This window comes from Sminthopsis crassicaudata, chromosome 6 (assembly GCF_048593235.1).
Source record: "Sminthopsis crassicaudata isolate SCR6 chromosome 6, ASM4859323v1, whole genome shotgun sequence".
Classification (NCBI taxonomy): Eukaryota; Metazoa; Chordata; class Mammalia; order Dasyuromorphia; family Dasyuridae; genus Sminthopsis; species Sminthopsis crassicaudata.
The window spans coordinates 78,881,142-78,900,609 of record NC_133622.1 but is presented as its reverse complement, the minus strand read 5'-3'; the positions used below and the strand labels follow the sequence as shown (position 1 = coordinate 78,900,609).

Here is a 19,468-nt window from a genome sequence, read left to right as displayed (position 1 = left end):
TCTGGTTTTTTAACTAGAAAATTTTGAAAGATAATATTCCATTTTCCCCTCTGTAACATTATTTTCAACTTTGCATGATAAGTTATTCTTGGTTGTAAATCTGTATTTTTTTAATACTATTTTGTTTTCCAAATACATGTAAAGATCATTTTCAACATTCAGTTATATAAAATTTTGTGTTCCAGATTTTTTCTTCTGTCTCTCCTCTTTCCCCAAGACAGCAAGCAATTTGATTTAGATTAAACATGTATAGTTTTTCTAAATGTATTTCCATATTGTCATGTTCCCAAAAGGAGGAAAAAGCCACAAGAAGGAAAGAAACAAAATAAAAAAAAGGTGAAAATATGGTGCATCAATCCATATTCAGTTTCCATATTTCTCTTTTTGAAACCTCCTTCTAGTAGGAACTGTCTATTGTGGTTGATTATCATATAATCTTGCTGTTAGTGTGTACGAAGTTCTCATGTAAACCTGTTGGTTTTTGTTTTGTTTTGCTTTTTTGTGATACAAAATTCTAATTTTCCATGAGATGTTAATAGAAGTTGGGGGATCCTGTGTGATTCCCTTCCATTTAAGCACTTGAACTTTTTCTGCATACATTTCTTTAATGTGGGAACTCTGAACTTTGGCTATTTCATTCTTGGGACTTTTCCTTTTGAGATGACTTTCAGGAAGTGATTGATGGATCCTATCTTCAATTTGTCCTTTGGTTCTAATAAATGTTAGCAATTTTCATTTATGATTTCTTGAAATGTAGTATCCAGATCTTTGAATTATGGTCCTTAGGGAACTCCGTGATTCTGAAATTTTTTCTCTGACTTTGTCAGATATTGTGTTTTGTGTTTTCCCCCTACCCCACGCCCCCATATCAATTAGCTTACTTTTCCTTCTATTGGTTCTTCCTTCTTGTTTTGTTCTGTTTTTTTCTGTCTGATGGAATCATTGTTTTCCTTCAAGTCACTGTAATTGTTACAAAGTTGGTCTTTGTATGGGGTGGGGGAATTTAGATCTACATAAATTTTTTTTGGGGGGGCAGGATAAATTCTAGGTGATATCTTCTTTGGTTTATTTATTTTTCCAGTTCCCTTCTTCCCTCAAATTGAGATTTTTCTGATGGGTATTTACATGGGTTTGCCAGTCTTGTGTTCCTTGCATTCTGGGTTTTCCTTTGCTGACTTTCTCTTCCAAGGGTTAGACATACTTGGATCCTTGAGTTTCAGAGTTCTTATTATTCTGGGGTCTCTTTATTGTTCTTGAAAGTCCTGATTGCCTGTGGTATTTCAGATCTGAGAGTTGGTACTCTGCCCTATGTCTTCTTGTTGCTTTCAAGGTCCTCTTCATTCTGGGTTTATGATAACTCTTAGGGGTTTTTTTTTTGGGCTTTCTTTATGGTGGGTTGTATGTGGCTTATGAACAAGGGATTGATAGACTTCCATTATTGTTATTGTCACACAAGAACTCAAAGGCTATCCATCTTTGTGATCCTTTTCTTATTATGGTGGGATGCTTCTTTTTTTTTTTTTTTTTTTTTTTTGGCATTTGCATTGGCTTTGCACATTGTCCCCTTTCCTGTTAACTTTGAGTTGTTGACTGATTTTTTTGTGCATGTCTGGAGTAGAGGAAGTAATTAACTGCAGTTTCTCATTGGATGTATTATTACTAAATTTCTTGCATTTTTCAGGGTTTTTTTTTTTGAAATCAGAATTTGTGAAATAAAAGTCCCTTTGCAACTTTTTCCCAATGATTATCCGTAACTTTGATTTTTTCTTTTGAAAACTACTTATTCATATAATATAACCATTTATCTATTGGGGTAAAGACTTCTGTTTTAAAATAAATTTAGCTATAAAAGACTGCCAATAATTTAATTTTTCATTCTTTATTCTTCTTGTACTCTCCAGCTTTTGTCTTTCCTTGAATCCCTAGTACTTTGCACAGTACCTGGCACATAGTTGATACTTAATAAATAATTATGGACTTGACTTTAGTCTTGAAATCCTGAATAAGGAAATTTTCTCCACTAACACAGGTCAGCAGGTGCTCTGCAATTTGTAGTCTTAAGAGAGTTACCTACAGTAATGAGAGTGTTATGCTAAGTGGCTTCCCTGGGAGTGGAGCAGGAGGCAGGATGTGTGAGAAGTGGCATTTAAACCCTGGACTTCCTAATTTTGCTGCCAAGTTTGTATCTATTATACAATACTATATACTATATAAATGCTGCTTTATTCTCATTTATATCCGTTGGGATGTAAATACAAAGATTTCTGCAAGTTTCTTGTTTCTCTTATAATTTTAGTTTTGTTAATTTTGTGCTAGTTTTTCAATTGTATGTCATAGATGCCAATTCATTTTATCGTCTCTGATTACTACCATATTTTGCTTAAGAATCTTGCTTATAGTAGGGAAACTTATTAACTTCCAGTCATTGAATTCTTTTATGATATGGTTATTATTGTAGTATATTAATCTGAACCAAGTTTCCTCATCTGCTTTCCCTCTTAGTGTTTCTGTTCAGGAGAGTGATATGTATAGACCTTTCCTTTATGAACGCTATTTTGACATAACTATCTACAGTGGATGAATTGGAAATAGGAGAGTTTTGAGTCAGGAAGACTCAATTTGAAGAAGAGTACAGTAGTTTAGGTCATTGGTGTCAAACTCAAATAGAAATGGATGCTGCCACACACTGCCTTAGTAAACTTCTAATTAACATTTTCCATATTGTATTTTATTTTGTTAAATTTTCTAATTACATTTAATATTGTTGGTACACTTTGGAGAGGCAGTGAGTTTGACACTCTGGTAAATGTGATAGATATTAAAGACCTAAAGTGGGGTTAGTGGTAGCAGAGAGAAATAGGTGTTATAAAGATAGGAGACAAAAACTTGACAAGATTGTATGTAGTGAACTCAAAGTTTGAAGTATTATTTTGATGTGAATCTAGATTATTGAAAGTACAGTGGGTCCCTTTTGATGAGAATAAGGATGTATAATATAGGGGGTAGAATTCAGGGGAAAGTAATCAGCTCTATTTTGAAAATATTGGACTTTAGGATCTAAATTTGGGATATCTAGAAGGAATCATTTCCATAAAGAAAAATTTTTAAAAAAATTTCACCAACCAACTTTTAAAGATCATTATCATAATAGCACTACTTCATATTTTAGAAATTACTGTTTTATTCATTAGATTAGGTTAACATTATTGATTACAGTTCAGTGTTATATTAAGCTACTTTTCATATCTTCCTAATTGTTAAACCACATGAATTTTTTTCTCTTTATGTACTTTTTTCTGTCATTGTTTTTCTTTCTGCCCTAATTCTTTTTGCCACCAAAAAACATCCTATTTTTCCTTTTCCTTTCTTTTCCATTGCTCATGCCTCAGTTCTTCCAAAGGTATCATAGCATATTTCACTTGAACTAAACACATTTTACTTCAATTTCACACCTTTAAAGTAATCTGTCTTATTTTTTTAAATGTGTGAAATAAGGGTCAAGCAGTCTCTTTACCACAACAAAATAACTTGTGAAGAATAAGCAGGGGAGGAAAAGGGAAAGAAAGGAGTAGATCATTTTTTACTTGAAGGAGATGAGCGTGGAGATTGAAAGATGGAAAGGAAGAATAAAAAAGGAGAAAGAAAAAAGAATGATTTACATGGGGGACAATTGCTGAAAGCCACTAAAAATTCCCATGGGCTTTCTCAGATAATACTTATTAGAACTCATACTGTTTGCCTATTGTGATGTAGAATAAGAAGAAATAATGTTTAATTCTACCACCTTAGAAACTGGAAACACTGTTTACACCTATTTAGATAGGGCATTTTATATTAGTGCATACAGTAATCTTTTTGCATAGCTCTTTGTGTAAAAACATTGTAAAAAGAGTATGCTCTTTATATGATAGGTTTTTTTTTTTATGGGGAGGGGGTAGCATCAATATATGAGCTAAAATGATGCATTAAAGAAAAAAAAGTAAATAAACAATTTATAAGAAATCAAGACTACCTAATGAGTAACTACTTGCACTTCTGCTAAGGTTTAGTGTGAGGTCACAGGTCAAAGTACTAATAAGAGTGTTTGGGATGTCTACTGCCATGAAACAGAATGGAAACTTGATTGATAGCTAGAGGGTTGAAGGAAAAGAGAGGAGTGGAGAAAGCAAAGGTCATGGAGCCATTTCCCTTCTCTGCATGTATAATGACCAACTCTTTTGAAAACACAAAATGTAGATGATATCAATCAATATAGCATATGCTATGCACATTTCTACAAGTAATGATGAATTGTGAATATATATGAATTTACATAATATTTCAATGATCCATCAGAAAATATAGAGAAAAAGAATTTGTATGATAAAAATAATGTTTTTCTATTCAGACATTTAGAAATCACAGTGAAATTACAAACTATATTTTGTTCTTGATTGCTGTATTGATGTGTAAATAAATGTTTAGTAACTTTAAAAAATTTTGACAAGTTTTCTTTTTATGCAATTAGAGCCTCAGATGTACTTTTGTCACATTATTTTTTATCGTTTTTAAAAATAGGTCTGGTTTGCATGAAGTCCAGTAGCTCAGTTGTGGAATTGGTTATGCTGCTGTGTTCTCAGGTGAGTAAACGCAATTGTAAAATTTTTATCTTTTAGGAATTCATAGGTAAATTTTATTTTAAAAGTGTATCAGAAGTGGAAATAAGTGTATCCTGATTGTTTGATTAATTGCTATTTCCAGATTATAGCCTATTAGTGATTTTACTAAATTTTTTTGAAAAACTACTTCCAAACTCCTTATGATCCTTAATGGATCATATTGGTTTATGTACTTAGTGATCTGAGTAGGTGAGGGAAAACAGAGGTTTTTAGAGTCCCATTAAAAATGTCTAGGTTATATGTAACCTCCATCTTGAGGTGACTAAATAATTCTCTGCTGTCATCTTTTATAAGAGGAGATAAAAATCAATACAATATTAAGGTTATAGAAACAGATTTATTTCTACAGCTTGAGAGTGGCATTCTGTCTCCTCTGGGAATAATGGGTTTTCTTCTTTTTTTGTGTGTAGAGGTTATAAAATGAGTGATAAATACTTTTGAACCCTTGTCATTGCTAATTATTTTTGACATGTACAGTGGATTTAGGGGAATAGCAGCAGAGCATTTAAGTACTAAAAGCAGAATTACTTAGATGTTTAATAATTTTGTAAGTCTTTTTATTACTTTTATCTTATATTAAGTCTTAAGAATTTAGAATATATTAAAATTGTATTTCTTCTATGTACATGTTTGTGTGAGTTTATATTTATGCACACAAGCATAAATCTTAATGTAATAAAAACATGTACTTTGTGAGTGAACTATATACACTTTTGGCTTATTTTTTCATTTTTGTTTGCAGTTAAATAGAGGAGTGTTTTTATTGAACTTTTTCTTTGTAGTCTTTTAAAACCAATATCTTGTTGGTAGTAAATTCCCCTACTTAAAACTTTAAAATAGCCTTTTTTAATGGGAAGGGTATTGGTCTAGAGGTCAAGGGTTCTGACCCATTTCAAAACCTTTGACCTTCATTTATAGCCCTTATGGTTTACTTGCCTGACGAATAAGGATAATGCAAAATTAATGTTTCTTTGCATTGATTTATTCATTTTAGTGCCTATATTGCCAAATTTATTTAGACTGTGCTGATGGACATTTCATGAATACAAATGAAAGAATCATAGAAGGTGTGAAAAATCAATACTGTGCAGTGTCAATAAAGTGCAATAAGAACAATTACTTGTAGAGATTACACTTAATGGATTTTACAATGAACTAGGCAATGAGTAGTTGTATTTCTAGTAGGCTTATTATTCTGGCTATAGTGAGAATCATGTTTGTATAACTTAATCATCTCCTTCAGAAAACAGTATTTTGTCATTTAACAAATTTCTTTCTCCACTACAGTTCTCTGTATTGAAATAATTGCTTGCTTAATTCTTGGAAGAAAATTATCAGTTGCTAATATGGTACATGTGTAAAATTTGTTATGTGCAATTTTAGTTATCTTTCTTTTAAAAACTGACAGAAATTACTGTTTATATTGACACAGTTTTATATTTTGTGTTTTTCTTTTGTAAAAAAAAAGGATTTTACTTTTTATAGACAATGAAAAAATGTTTTTAATATAAGGAAAAATATCATATGTGTCACACAAGCACATTCTCTTTAGTATATCACATAGCTGAATGTTAGAAGCCAAAAAAAAAAAAAGGGAATAAAATGACATGCTCTAATGCACCTATTTGTCAAAAATGTCACAGTGCTGCTTAATGCTAATCTAATCAAATGAGATATGAAGATCACTTAGCCAAGTAAATACCAAAAGACAAGAAACCTCAGTATTGTTATTCAAAAGAAAAATATATATGTATTTTTTACTTGTTAAATTGTTAAGTATTTTGAGCTTAAAAATTCAATGCGCCAGTAATATATATTCACTATGAGAAATGATGTGAGAAATAAAGCAAAAATTAGCTCCAGATGTATACAGATTGTCCTACAGTGATAATTACATTTTTCACTTTGAATTTTCCTAATTCAAAGAGGTCAGTGTGGCAATCACAAAAGTGATTTATTTTGTTAAGAAGTGAACTGTCTTTTTATACACGAAAGCTAAAGAGATATGAAATTCAATTTCAGGACGACATTTTGCAGATATTGGGAGGGGATGGGTTGAGCTTGATTGATATATTTTTTTGGTGCAAGTTACAGCAGTAAGTGAAGAGATAGCATCTTGCTAAAATTCTAATTAATTTTTTAAGAGGAGATGGAGAGGATTACATGCCAAAGATCAAAAGATCAGGTCAAAAACTAGTTTTTAATCTCATAAATAATCTGGTATACTAGTGAATTTAACATCTGCAAATGTGATTTTAAACTTTACAAATTACGGATGTTTAATTTTGTGAAATTCAAACACACTTTGATTATTTCTCCTGTTTTCATTTACAAGTAATTTTATAATTATATTGTTTAACATAGTATTTAACAAACCATCTTTTGTAACAAGAAGGAGATTAAACTCAGACTTTAAAAAACATGCAAATTTTCTTATTTGGAATATTATCATTAGCAGCAAAAAGACCATAGAATAATATAAATGTGCAATAATGATTCATTGAGCCACAGAATTAATAATTTTCCCTGCACACATTTTTATGGAAGAAGCAGCTATTTAAAAAAAAAAAAGAAAGAAAAATTATTTAACTCCAGAAATAGTAGTATTTATTGGTAGTATAAAGGAGTCCTTACTACAATTGGTCTATCCACAGATATAACTAGAAGATAGTTTATATAAAATAGTTCAACATTTAAACTGCATAACCTTGACTTAAAATATTTTGTCATCTAAAAATTAGGTGACACTTGATATTTAGGAAATTCTATTTTTAATGTGTAAAAATGGAATAAGTTGTCATATGTCCAGTATTGTTTTGCACAAACATAAAACTTGTAGGTTCCAAGTGTTCACACATTTGTGAAAATACTATCATTTGTGAAAAACCTTCTATATTTTAAAAAAAGTTTCATTTAACATTACTTTAGCCTTGTACAAAATGTTTGTATCCTGCTTATTTGACATTAATATCATTTTTTGAAAGAACTGACGTTACATTCAAGGCCACTTTATAAAAGCGTTGCATTGCTCATCCTAATTCAGTCTGACATACATTCCAATAACACTACCTCCCTTCTCGGGTTTAAAGCCAAATTTATGGCTGTGCATTGTGAAGTGCATCATTTAAAAATGGTTTCAACCCAAAACATCTAATAAATAAATAATGTGTATGGCTACTCAGTAGTAGACTTTCCAGACTAGAAATCATTCCATCGGATACTCAACAGTCCACTATCGGAGAGGGCTGTCAGATAAATCTTATAGTAGCTGCATTCATGTCCTGTAAATCACATGTTATTGTCTGAGCCTTCTGCCAGGTCATCTATTCTTTTCACATTTATCAGAAATGCATACAGTATATAAAAAAACTAGAAGCATTCTATAGTCTGGCCTGGTGTTCCTATATGAGTAATTAAAAAGCAAAAGTTAAAATAAAATACTATTTTATTCAGATGTTTTTAAATGGCATTATCAAAACATATTAAGTTTGTAATTTTGAACTTTGTTTCCTTGACATTATAATATGGAACCTTATTACACCCATATTATAATTTTTTTCTCATAGTTTTTAAATCTAAAATTTCTAAATAATCTAAAAATTGTGTTCCTGTAAAATGTATTTGTGAATCTCTTATACCTGATCTTATAGTCTGTCTTTGCAATTAAGGGATTTTTCTTATTCCCTTTTTTTTAACTTCTCATGTTCTTTCTCCTCTTTTCTATGATGCATTGTAGTGTGGCACCATGAAAAGATCAATCCATTTGAAGTCTTAGAATTTGTGTTCAAATTTTGCTTCCTCACCTATTTATGTGTACTTGGGCAAGTTACTCCATTTTACTGGACCTTATCTTTCTCAGCTATGAAGCAGTTTAATAATGACCTCAATAATTCTTTCCATCTCAAAATCTACAATCCTTTGATTCTTTCCATTTATTGTTTCTGAATACATGACATTTAGTACTTATTTTTCTTTTAATTTTTGAACTTTTGTTTTTTGATATTTTGAATATGAATAGATATAATTAATGCCAATTCATTTTGCTCAACTACCAAATGAAAATTTGACCTCCAATAGTCTGTCATTTCTTGGAATAGATCATAATGTTGATTGCCGCCTTTTGCTTACAAGCTCATGTTTAAATTTTTATACATACACATACACTCACACAAATACAACATCCTAACTTTTATATAAAATTTAGGGTTGCAAAATGTTCTACGTATATTATTTTATATTATGCCTGTATGGCAACTATTGATAGAATGAAATTCCATCAGGAATCTGTTGTATTTGGAAACATTAAGCCTTTGTCGCAGGTTAATTTGTGAGAATGCTTTATAGAAGTTCCTCTAGTGTAAAACTTGAAAAATCTTTAATGGTATTCATTGAAATTACCTTTAATGATAATTAGCAAAGATGGAGCTGTTAGTGCTCAAAGTAGTAATTATTAATTCACCTTGTTTGTGAGCCCAGAATTACTATTATTTTTAATAATTAGGACTTCAGGTAGGTTTTAAGTGACTATTATTTTATAGCAGTGCGAACATTAAAATTGAAATGAGGAGAGGACCTTTATTTGAATCACCACTATAACATTTACATTATGTGATTAGAAGAAGTTTCTTAAACATTTTGCTCCTGTTTCCTCATCTGGAAGATATAGGAATAACATTTGTATTCTCTGTTTCCAAGGGCTTTTGTGAAGCCAAAGCTTAAAAATCTATATGAACGATGTCAATCCGAGTTATCACTATATTATTTACAGTGTATTTTTAAATATTTAGTTAAGTAAGAAGATACTGGAATTGTTGGTGGCCGTGTGAGCTTAGGGGAAAGGGAATGGGATAGCCATTTATAAGAACCTATTATGTATGTGATAAGTATTGTTAGGCTTCAACTAGAAGGTGATACTTGATTAAACTGAGTTTTGAAAGAAGCCAGGGTTCAGACTGTGCAAATGCATAGCAATAAGAAATTGAATCTTATATGTAGACAATAGCAAATGGGCCAATTGGGTTGGATTGTTGAGTTTGTGAAGATGAGTAAGTACCATGAACTTGGGGAAGTAGACTAGAAACAGATTAAAATGGGCAATAATGTGAAACAAAGCATTTTTTTTTATCCTTGAAGTTTTGGGAAGATTCTGGGAAGTAATGTAGCCAACATTGCTCTAATTTGTAGATTGGTTAATTGAAAAAATGTTATGTCTAACCGTTGTTATCATACTCACGGCTGGCTTACTGATCATTGGAACTAAGAATAAATATATTTTAGCAATTATTGATGTTTCCTTAGACATTACTTTGGGCTTATCAGAGAGGTCTGAGATTGTCTCCATGCTTTTGGCTTCTTCCCCCTCTTAAGATCCTTTGTGTATTAGTACATAAACTTCCTCCACATTTTATTATGTCCAGCACAAATCTCTACTTTATGTACTTGGCTTTATTTGGGTTCTTTTTCCGCATTCTCTCTAGTTCCATTTGCTTAGGAAGTACCTTGAGAACTGTGATGTTGGTAGTTCAGGGGCAATGGTTCCAATGTTGATAGAGAAAACAAATTGTTAAAATTAATTTTGTAAAATTACTTTGTTCATTTTTCTTCTGTTTATAATCCTTGATTGTCCTTGAGTTGATCTTGCTTAGTTGGGTATTTTTTGTTGTTGTTATTCTTTGTTTAAATTGACCTTATCTTTCATTACTTTTCTCTGATTAATTAGATAATTTTCCCTTTTCTATTTGTAGAGAGAGATTTACATTACACCTTATTGCTTTTGCTAGCCATTTGGCATATAAGTCTAATATTTGTTTATAGGGCACTTTTTGGTTTCTTTGCAGTGGCTGTTTACATTGTTCTAACTTCTGGATAAAATTATTATCACTTATGTTGATGTCATTTTTCTTTTTCATTTCCCATTTTGATTTTTTTTTAGTAATTTATTTAATTAGTTTAAAATAATTTCAGTTGTATTACACATCATTTTATTATTGTTAGTATCGTTTTTTAAAAAAACAAATTAGTACTACTGATGAATTTTTGATCTAGCTGTACATAGATGACTTGGAAATCATTACAATTTCAGTACTCTCTTATTTTTTTTTTTTTTTTTTTGCTTGTTAACATAGAATATTTTATTCTATATTAAATTGTTTGGGTATCATTTCTGAGACCTACCAATTAATTTTTTTTAAATAATAGTTTTTATTTACCAGATATATGCATGGGTAATTTTACAACATTGATAGTTGCCAAACCTTTTCTTCTAATTTTTCCTTTCCTTCCCCCCCCCCCCATGGCAGGTTCACCAATACATGTTAAATATGTTAAAGTATAAATTAAATACACCAAATAATTTTTTAAAAGAAACTATTCATGAAACAGAATTATAAGGCTTTCGTGTAATGTCTTTAGCCTCTCTAATTTCTTTTATTGTCCTTTATCACTTCCCATCTTTGTCATGAAACTGTCAGGTATCAGAGTTTGTTAATTTGATTTGTTCCTTTTATAGTTTTTTCTACTACTTATTATTAGTCGCTAATGTTGATATATAAGTTAAAATGATTTATACAATGGGATTTTTATATAGTTAATAGGAGTGCTTCAATATGAATTACATAGTGACTATTTAAAAAATTTTAAGTAGTTTTTGTTCAATTACTCTTCAAAAATATAACTATATTAAGATATTAAGATACCTATGAATAAACATTATTACATTTAAAACTTGTACTTTATTTTAAAGGGAACAAGTGGCAGATAACTATTTAACCTTACCATAAAAGATTGGGCGTATCCCATGCCCAGGAGTATCTGCATTTCATTGGCACTAAGCACTAAAGATTATGCTATTTATAACCACATTTACAACCACAAGATTGTGTTTTGAATTCAGTCAGGGCTCTTCCAGAATATTTCCTTGGCCTGTATAGGACATGAATCACTATGCTCTGGATCCTTTTTAAGAGTTAAAGGCATATATATATAAAGGCAAAGTTTGGCTGACTTGAGTGGAGCCCTTGATTTCCTATTAGTCCATCAGCCCAATTGCAATTCATTCTGACTATATAAATATATTCCTCCCCCCCAAAATATTCATAATTTATCTTGGGTTGACTCTAATACCATTGAGATTCTAATCTTCTTCATAACTTGTAAGGATTGATAACTATTATATAAATTAAATTATATCTTCTATATTCTTTGCTCTATATCTAGTGACTAAAGTCTGACTATACCTCATGTCTGGAACACAGTCCCTTCTTTTCTTTATCTCTTGGAATGCCAAGTTTCCTTCAAGACTTAACTCAAGTACCACTTTCCAAAAGACAACTTTACTGATCTTTCCAACTGCTACTGTACTCCTTCCTAAATCACCTTGTATTTATTTTTTCTATACTTGCATATAACTTGTCCCTTCTATTAGACTATAAGCTACTTTTGGGTAGGGTCTGTTTCACTTTTTCTCTTGTATTCTTAGTGCTCAACGCAGTATGTTATACAAAGTCCATATTTAACAAATGCTTGTTGATTTCTGAATGAACATTAAAAAGATGCAGCATTACAATTCTTAAACACTTAAGCAGAGAGCAGTAAGTTCTGCACCTTTGACTAGTTTGGTGATTTGCCATCACATGTAATTGAATTACCATTAAAAATATTTTGCTGATGTTTTAAAAAAAAATAATTGTCATTTCATAATTATTTCCCTTATTTCCTGTTAGAACTCTCCTTTGTAATAAAGAAATACAATTAAGCAAAAGAAACAAGTGCACTGGACTTGTTTGATACTGTAGGGCTTATTCAGCACTTAAGTCCACCAGCTTTCTGCTCAGGAAAAGCTTATTGGGTTGTCCATATTCTGTAATTATAATTAGTGATTGCACTAATAGGTGTTTTAAAGTCTTTCAGTATTGTTTTAATTTCATTTTTTAAAAACTTTAATTCCAAAAAGAACACTTCAGTGTATATATCAGAATAGAAAAAGAGTATTTATATAAGATTTGTACTTAAATTACTTGCTTTTAAAATGAAAAATGTATGATAAATTCTCATCATTACCTTTACAACTATCATGCTAGTCTGTTCTTCCTTTTCAGTTTACTTCTGTTGTTTACTGTGCAATTTAAAAAAAAAGGTCAGTCCCTTTTCCCCCTTTTTTCCATCACTATTGCTAATGTCCCTATCATCTCTGAGGCCCACCTCTCCATTGTTGTTCATGTGTTCAGTTATCTCCAACTCTTTATGACTAGCATACCAGGCCTTTCTATTTTCTACTGTCTCCCAAAATTGTTCCAACCACACATTAGTTGACACTATCTATCCATCTCATTCTCTGCCATCCTTTTTTTCTAGTGAGGCCTACCTTTTCCTTATGTAGCCAAAGCTTTGAATTTGAAGCTCACATATTTGACCTTTTAGTGAATAGCCTGAATCAATTTCTTTTAAGTATTGGCTAATTTAATCTCCTTGCTGTTCAAGAAACTGAGAAATCTTCTCCAGCACCCCAATTTGAAAACGTCAATTTTGAAAGCCCTACTCCCACAGCCATACATTGTTACTGGAAAAAACTGTAATTTTGACTACATTATTCTTTGTTGGGAGGGTACTATTTCTGGTTTTTTAAGTATGCTGGCCAGATTTGCCCCAATTTTCCTTCTAAGGAGCAAGTATCTTATAATTGCAGTCTTTTTTTTTTTTTTTTTTTTTTTTGGAGGCTGGGGTTAAGTGACTTGCCCAGGGTCACACAGCTAGGAAGTGTTAAGTGTCTGAGATCAAATTTGAACTCGGGTCTTCCTGAATTCAAGGCTGGTGCTCTATCCACTGCGCCACCTAGCTGCCCCCTTATTGCAGTCATCTTTAAACCCAAGAATGTAAAATCACACACTGCTTCTATTTCTTTTCTTTTTTCCAGGAATGATAGGACCAGTTGCCAAGACCTAAGTTGTTTTTTATTTTATTATTATTATTTTTTTTTAATGTTAAGCTTCAAATCAGCTTTTACTCTCTTCTCATCAATTCTAACTTCCTTTTCATTTTCAGCCAGCAGCTTTAATTCTGGCTCTTGATTCATGCAAAATGACATTTTGCATAATGTATTCTGTGTATAGTTAAATATGTTGAACAACATGCAGCCTTATTATACTCCTTATCCAGTCTTAAACCAAAGTTATTTTCCAGTTCTAACTGTTGCTTCTTGGTTCAAATACAGATTTTCTTAGGAGACAAGTAGGAGGATCTGGTAGCCCCATTTCTTTGAGGACTTGCTACATATTATTGGGATCCACATAGTCAAAGGCTTTAGTGTAGTCACTAGAGCAAAAATTGATGTTTTTCTGGAACTCCTTTGCTTTCTATATAATCCAGGAAATGTTGGCAATTTGGTCTCTGGTTCTTCTGCCTCTTCAAAAAGCAACCTGCTCTTTTAGTAATTCATGGTTCACATCTATACCCATATTGCCAATTGAAAGCCAAGAGAAAGGGGGAAAATAAACAAAGATGTAATAAATAAGTCAAAAGAATCCATGGAATTACTATGTCTACTTCTGGTGCCTTAAGTTTTCTTTTCTGTGTCAAGAGATATAAGAAGATGGGCAATATGCCTTCATCATAGATTGCAATGTTTTTATTTTTTTTCCCTCTCTGTGGTCATTGGATAAAATCTTCTCATGATTCTGCCCACTGAGTTCAATTTTCTGCATTTCTGCATCAGACTGTTTTATTAAGAATGAGGTCTGGGGCAGTTAGATGGCACAATGGATGGAGCACCAGCTCTGAAGTCAGGAGGATCTGAGTTCAAATCTGGCCTCAGGCACTTAACACTTCCAAGCTGTGTGTCCCTGGGAAAGTCACTTAATCCCAATTGTCTCAGCAAAAATTAAAAAAAAAAAAAAAGAATGAGTTCTACCTGATCTGCTTCCCTTGCCCTTTCCTCCATGTTAGTTTGTTCCTCACTAATTCCAAATTTGTAAAATAGGATTTTCAGTGCTCTTCATCCTCTGTATATTAGTATATCCTTTTAACTTCCCTTCTCTGTCTCCTTTAAATCCCTCAGTACAAAATGATACAACTCCATATCCTACATTTTTCTTGTTCAGTTCGGTATACTTTGAAGACATTAAGGTTCTGAAGAAACACTTGTTTCTCCTCCCCATTACAGTAGTAGCATTGTAATGCTATATCATTATATATATACTCTCCTAATAAATATATATTTTCTGACATCACTCAACTCTTATGAACATAATTCTGGAAGTAATGAATCATATTCAATATCTTGTATTAATTGAAACAAGGAAATAATATTCTCATTAATATAGTTCAAAGAGATATATAAGGTAGATTGTATAACCTAATAATAATAATATAAGTGACTAACATGTCCATACCATGTTAGTGTTTACACCAAGGAGGTGTAAATATAGAATGCAGAAAAAAGTGACTCATGTATATACTAAAAATATTCATAGTACTTTTTGGAGTGTCAGTAATTGACATATAGTCGATATCTTTCAAATTGAGGAATAGCTAAACAATTATGGTACAAGAATTTAATGTCATATTGTTGTCCTTTAATAAATGGCATTGGAAGAACAACCACCAAAAACTACTGAACGTGAATTTTAAAAATTGATCATAACAAGGTTGGCCCCATAAGAACAATATGAAGATACTGCTGCCACCCAGCACATCCTTTGGATGTTAAAATATGTAGGTATGTAATATTGCATATAAAACGAACCTCTTTCTATGTGGTCATTGGTTTTCTGTTTTTTTTCCCCTTCTTCACTTCTTAAAAAATTCTCTATCAGAAGGGATGACTTTCTGGGCAGGACCAGGGAGAGAGAGATAGGGAGAAACATAAATTGCATTAATACAAATTATTAATAAAAATATATTTTAAAATCTATTGCTTTGATTAGTATTAGAAGGTACAACCATTTTCTTCTTTATTCATAACAATTTAGCAGGAACTTCTGTCCTTTATGTAAATTTTAAAATTGCAGGCAGTGATTTTCAGATACCATCACTTTTGCTCACAAAGATGCAGTAATATTTTACTATATTCCTTCCCCACCTTCCCCAAAAATTAATGGCAGAGAAGTCTGAATGTTTATAATCTCCTTATTTTAATAAAAAATGTGTTATTCAAAGGCATTTTCATCCATCTTATATTTATCTTTGATAATAAATGCATAAGTCTATATCTATTGTACTAAACTTTTTTCCTATTGCATTAAAATTTTCTTCCATAGTGAGAAATTTTCAAAGCAATTTACAGAATTAAAAATATGATCAAATAGCCATCCTTCTTTTACCCATCATATTATTTTGTTCTGATTTGCATCCTACTCAGGATAAGATTTCATTACTTTCATTATTTCCACATTGTTTTCTTTCTTAATTCTGTAAAGATCTCTCTTTTTTTTCCAATTTTAGATCCTGTAGTTTCTTTCTAGATTATATTTTGAGTATTGCAATAATCTTAATTTACATATCTTGGACTTGTGCTTTTTGAAAGTGTCAGTGCCCATGACCTTTTGGTCAGGGGAAAAAATCAATAAGAATACATTGTTGAGCCCTTTGATTCACTGCTATTGGGTTTAAAAAAAAAAATCACTGTTCATTTCTGACTGCCTAGTTTTTTTTCTTTAGAGCTTCTATCAATGTAACTGGTATAATAGATAAAAGCTGGGAACACAGATAGATCCAATATAATCATTCTGTACCATATTATCAAAAGGGATGTTAATTTAATTTTGACCTTAAAAAAACATTTTGTGTGAAACAGAAACAATATCTTTTATAGAGTAAAATAAAGGCTCCTGAAACATGGGTTGGGTATTGGTTTTTTATGTCTTGCTTGAGTAGGTCTTTGAAAATAATGTTTAAAGCTTGAAGAATGGAAATTGGATGTGGAAGATCTTAGATTACTCTGTAATTTTAAGGAGTAATCTGAAATCCATCCACCTGATAGCTCTTTTACCCTGTAGTGATTTGGCAGAAATGTTTTTTTGAATATGCTTAAATTGGATCAAATTTGAATAGAGACACTTAGCTAGCATATATTGTTAATTTCTGCTTAAGATTCCAAGCCCTTTTTTCTTCCCTTTAAAGAAAAGCCTTAATTAAAAACAAAACAAAAACAAAAACAATCATTTTGTCACATGTAATAAAAGGACTTTTATTTTTGTTTGAACATTTTTGTCATGTTTTAGGTGAAAACTTATGCAAAAAACCTTTCTATAATATTAAGTGAAATCCCCTTGTTTTAAGGTTAAAATAATTATAACTTCACATGTAATATTTCTTCTGAAATACAAGGTATCCTGTTGCTTCACCAGCACACTAGGACTTTGAAAACATAACCATTTAAGGGGAATTTGGTGGAATGGGGAACACACCCCGTGGCTTGGCAGTCTAGTCAGAAGGATGAGACCATGCTGATTCTATAACTAGATCTTTGAACAATATTCTCATGGGTGGTAAATGCAAAACAAAGTAATATCAACTGGCACTTAATTCTGTAAGTTCCCTGCTGATTGGGCTATGCAGTGAAATAGAACTCTTCCTGACAGGAAGTCAGCCTAGGAGTGTGGAGACCTCTGAAAATAAAGTGGGCTTTAATTTGGCACCCTGCTGCTTTACAACTAGTCTGTTTAACTTGGAGCTATGAAAAGGGTTGAGCAAATGGTAGAGATATAGGACACTGGAATTTCAGTGAATGCTAACTTTTTTTTTTTTTTTTGGTTTTATAATAAATGTAACTGAAGGAATTTGTGCACATGTCCTATTGATATTTCTGGACTTTTTCTGTTGCTTTTTTTTTTTAAACATTACATTGAATCAATCATCCATGCTCAGAAAATCATAGCTAAACTGGGAGGAAATTATATAGTATGGAACATATAAGGAATTTTTGGTATGATATGGTAGGTTAAAATGTGTAGGGTTTAATCCTATGAAAATGTTTTGGATAAAAGATGATTCTGTTGCTTTGGGGCAAAATGTTTAGAATTGCAGCATATTAGAACAGAGAGAGGGATAATTTCTTATTCCAGCAATGTAATGCAGTGAAAGGAATGCAGTTTGAAGTCAGAAGACAGTCACTCAAATCTTGACTCTGCAACCTTGCCAATGTTAATTTCTCTGAGTGTCAGTTTCCTTCTATTAAGAACTATGAAAAGTTGAAAGCATTTATGATTGATTGAGTCAGTAGGGCTGTTTTTATCTTATAATATTATCTGGGTATAGAGCAGTTGTTATCAAGGATTACTTTAAATAGAGTGATTGATTCAAGACCCCCCAATCCTATGTTACCACATTAAGCTTTCTTTGCATATAATCTCTAACATTTTAGAAGAAAGTAGCTACTTTGCTATCATATAAAAAGTATTGCTCTTGGAGTCGAAGCATCTTAGATAAATTCTGATTCTGATACTACCTCTATGACCTTGGAAGGTTACTCCCCCTTTAAGACTCAGTTTTTTTATGTGTAGCATGAGGAAGTTGGACCAAGTGATTTCTAAGAACAAGGTCAGAACTAAATCCTGTATTTTAGGTTATTATCATGAAATAATGAATTATTTCATTGAATAAAATTTAAGACTGGTTTTTAAAGCCTTCCTATGCTGCTGTTTTGTTATTCTTTATATACACAACATATATATATATATATATATGTATATGTATTTGTGTGTGTGTGTTCCTATTCTTTTTTCAGTTTATTATAAATTTGACTAGAACTAGTCAGTTATTTGTTCCCTTCAATGTCTGCTTTGGGATAGTGTATTTACATATAATATGTGTTCTGATGTTGAGTGATAGCTATATTTAAATGCTGTTTGCAGATACAGCTCATTTATGTATCCTGTTTCTAAGTATCATACAGATTTACATGAAATTTTTTTTACTTTAGAGCTTCATCTTAAAATTAGCATTTGATAAATCAAGATCGATAGGAGTGCTATTTTCAAAGTTTTTCTGAGAGTACTTATTTTAAAAATGTAAACAATGTCACCAAAAATAGGAGGAAAACTAGTTTTAGCTTCTGTATCATTACCTTTCTTCAAGGCTCAATTTAAGTGGTTCTTCCTATCTGAGACTTAGTTATTACTTTCCTTTTTCTGCTTTCCTTCCATTAAATAACTTTATATTTATTTTTCATGTATTTTGTATTTTCTCATCTGTTTTCATGTTGGGTTGCCCCCTCCCCCAATAGAATTTAGTATTTCTTTAAGAGCTGAAGCTATTTCAGGTGTTTTGTTTTTTTATCTTTGGGTCTCTAGAAGCCAGCAGAGCTTGTTGAATCATTGTGTGCCATTTTTAGAGCAAAACATATCCATTAGTTGTCTTTTTTTATCTGAAAGCTTACAAATATGCCCAGTGGGATTATATTAGCATATGATCTTCTAAAGTTGATATTCTTAAGGGAGAAAATTATGTTTTACAAATGGATCAAAGCAAATTTGTTTGTGAAGATAGGGAAGGCTGCATAGTCAAAAAGAAATCAGAAAGCAGGATAAGTTGAAAACTGGCAGTTTTATACTGCTTGCCAGGCACGTTGTGTCTGCTATGTGCTTATTTGATATCTTATTTAACATTGGTCAGTACCATTATTACTTCTCGGGCTCTCAGAATAACTCAGGGATTAGTCTATCACCACTAGTTCAGCTACATAACTCTCAGTATGTTATGATCTTCCTGGCCTTATAATTAACATTATGTCTTTTGCAAAGCAAAATGAATCTCTAAAAGTACAAAATCTAGATAGCTCCTGTTTATCATGTTAATGTTCCCAGAGATGTAGATTT

General features: G+C 31.5%; 1 protein-coding gene across 4 annotated transcripts in view; it reads left to right on the top strand.

Annotated features, from left to right (window-relative positions):
• Positions 1-19,468, top strand: part of LRBA (LPS responsive beige-like anchor protein) — a 742,057-nt gene that overhangs the window by 227,824 nt on the left and 494,765 nt on the right. For all 4 annotated transcript variants that reach the window (XM_074272516.1, XM_074272513.1, XM_074272515.1 and 1 more), the window contains exon 34: positions 4,558-4,619. In XM_074272516.1, coding sequence (XP_074128617.1) covers positions 4,558-4,619 — 62 coding nt within the window. The remainder of the gene's footprint in view (positions 1-4,557; positions 4,620-19,468) is intronic.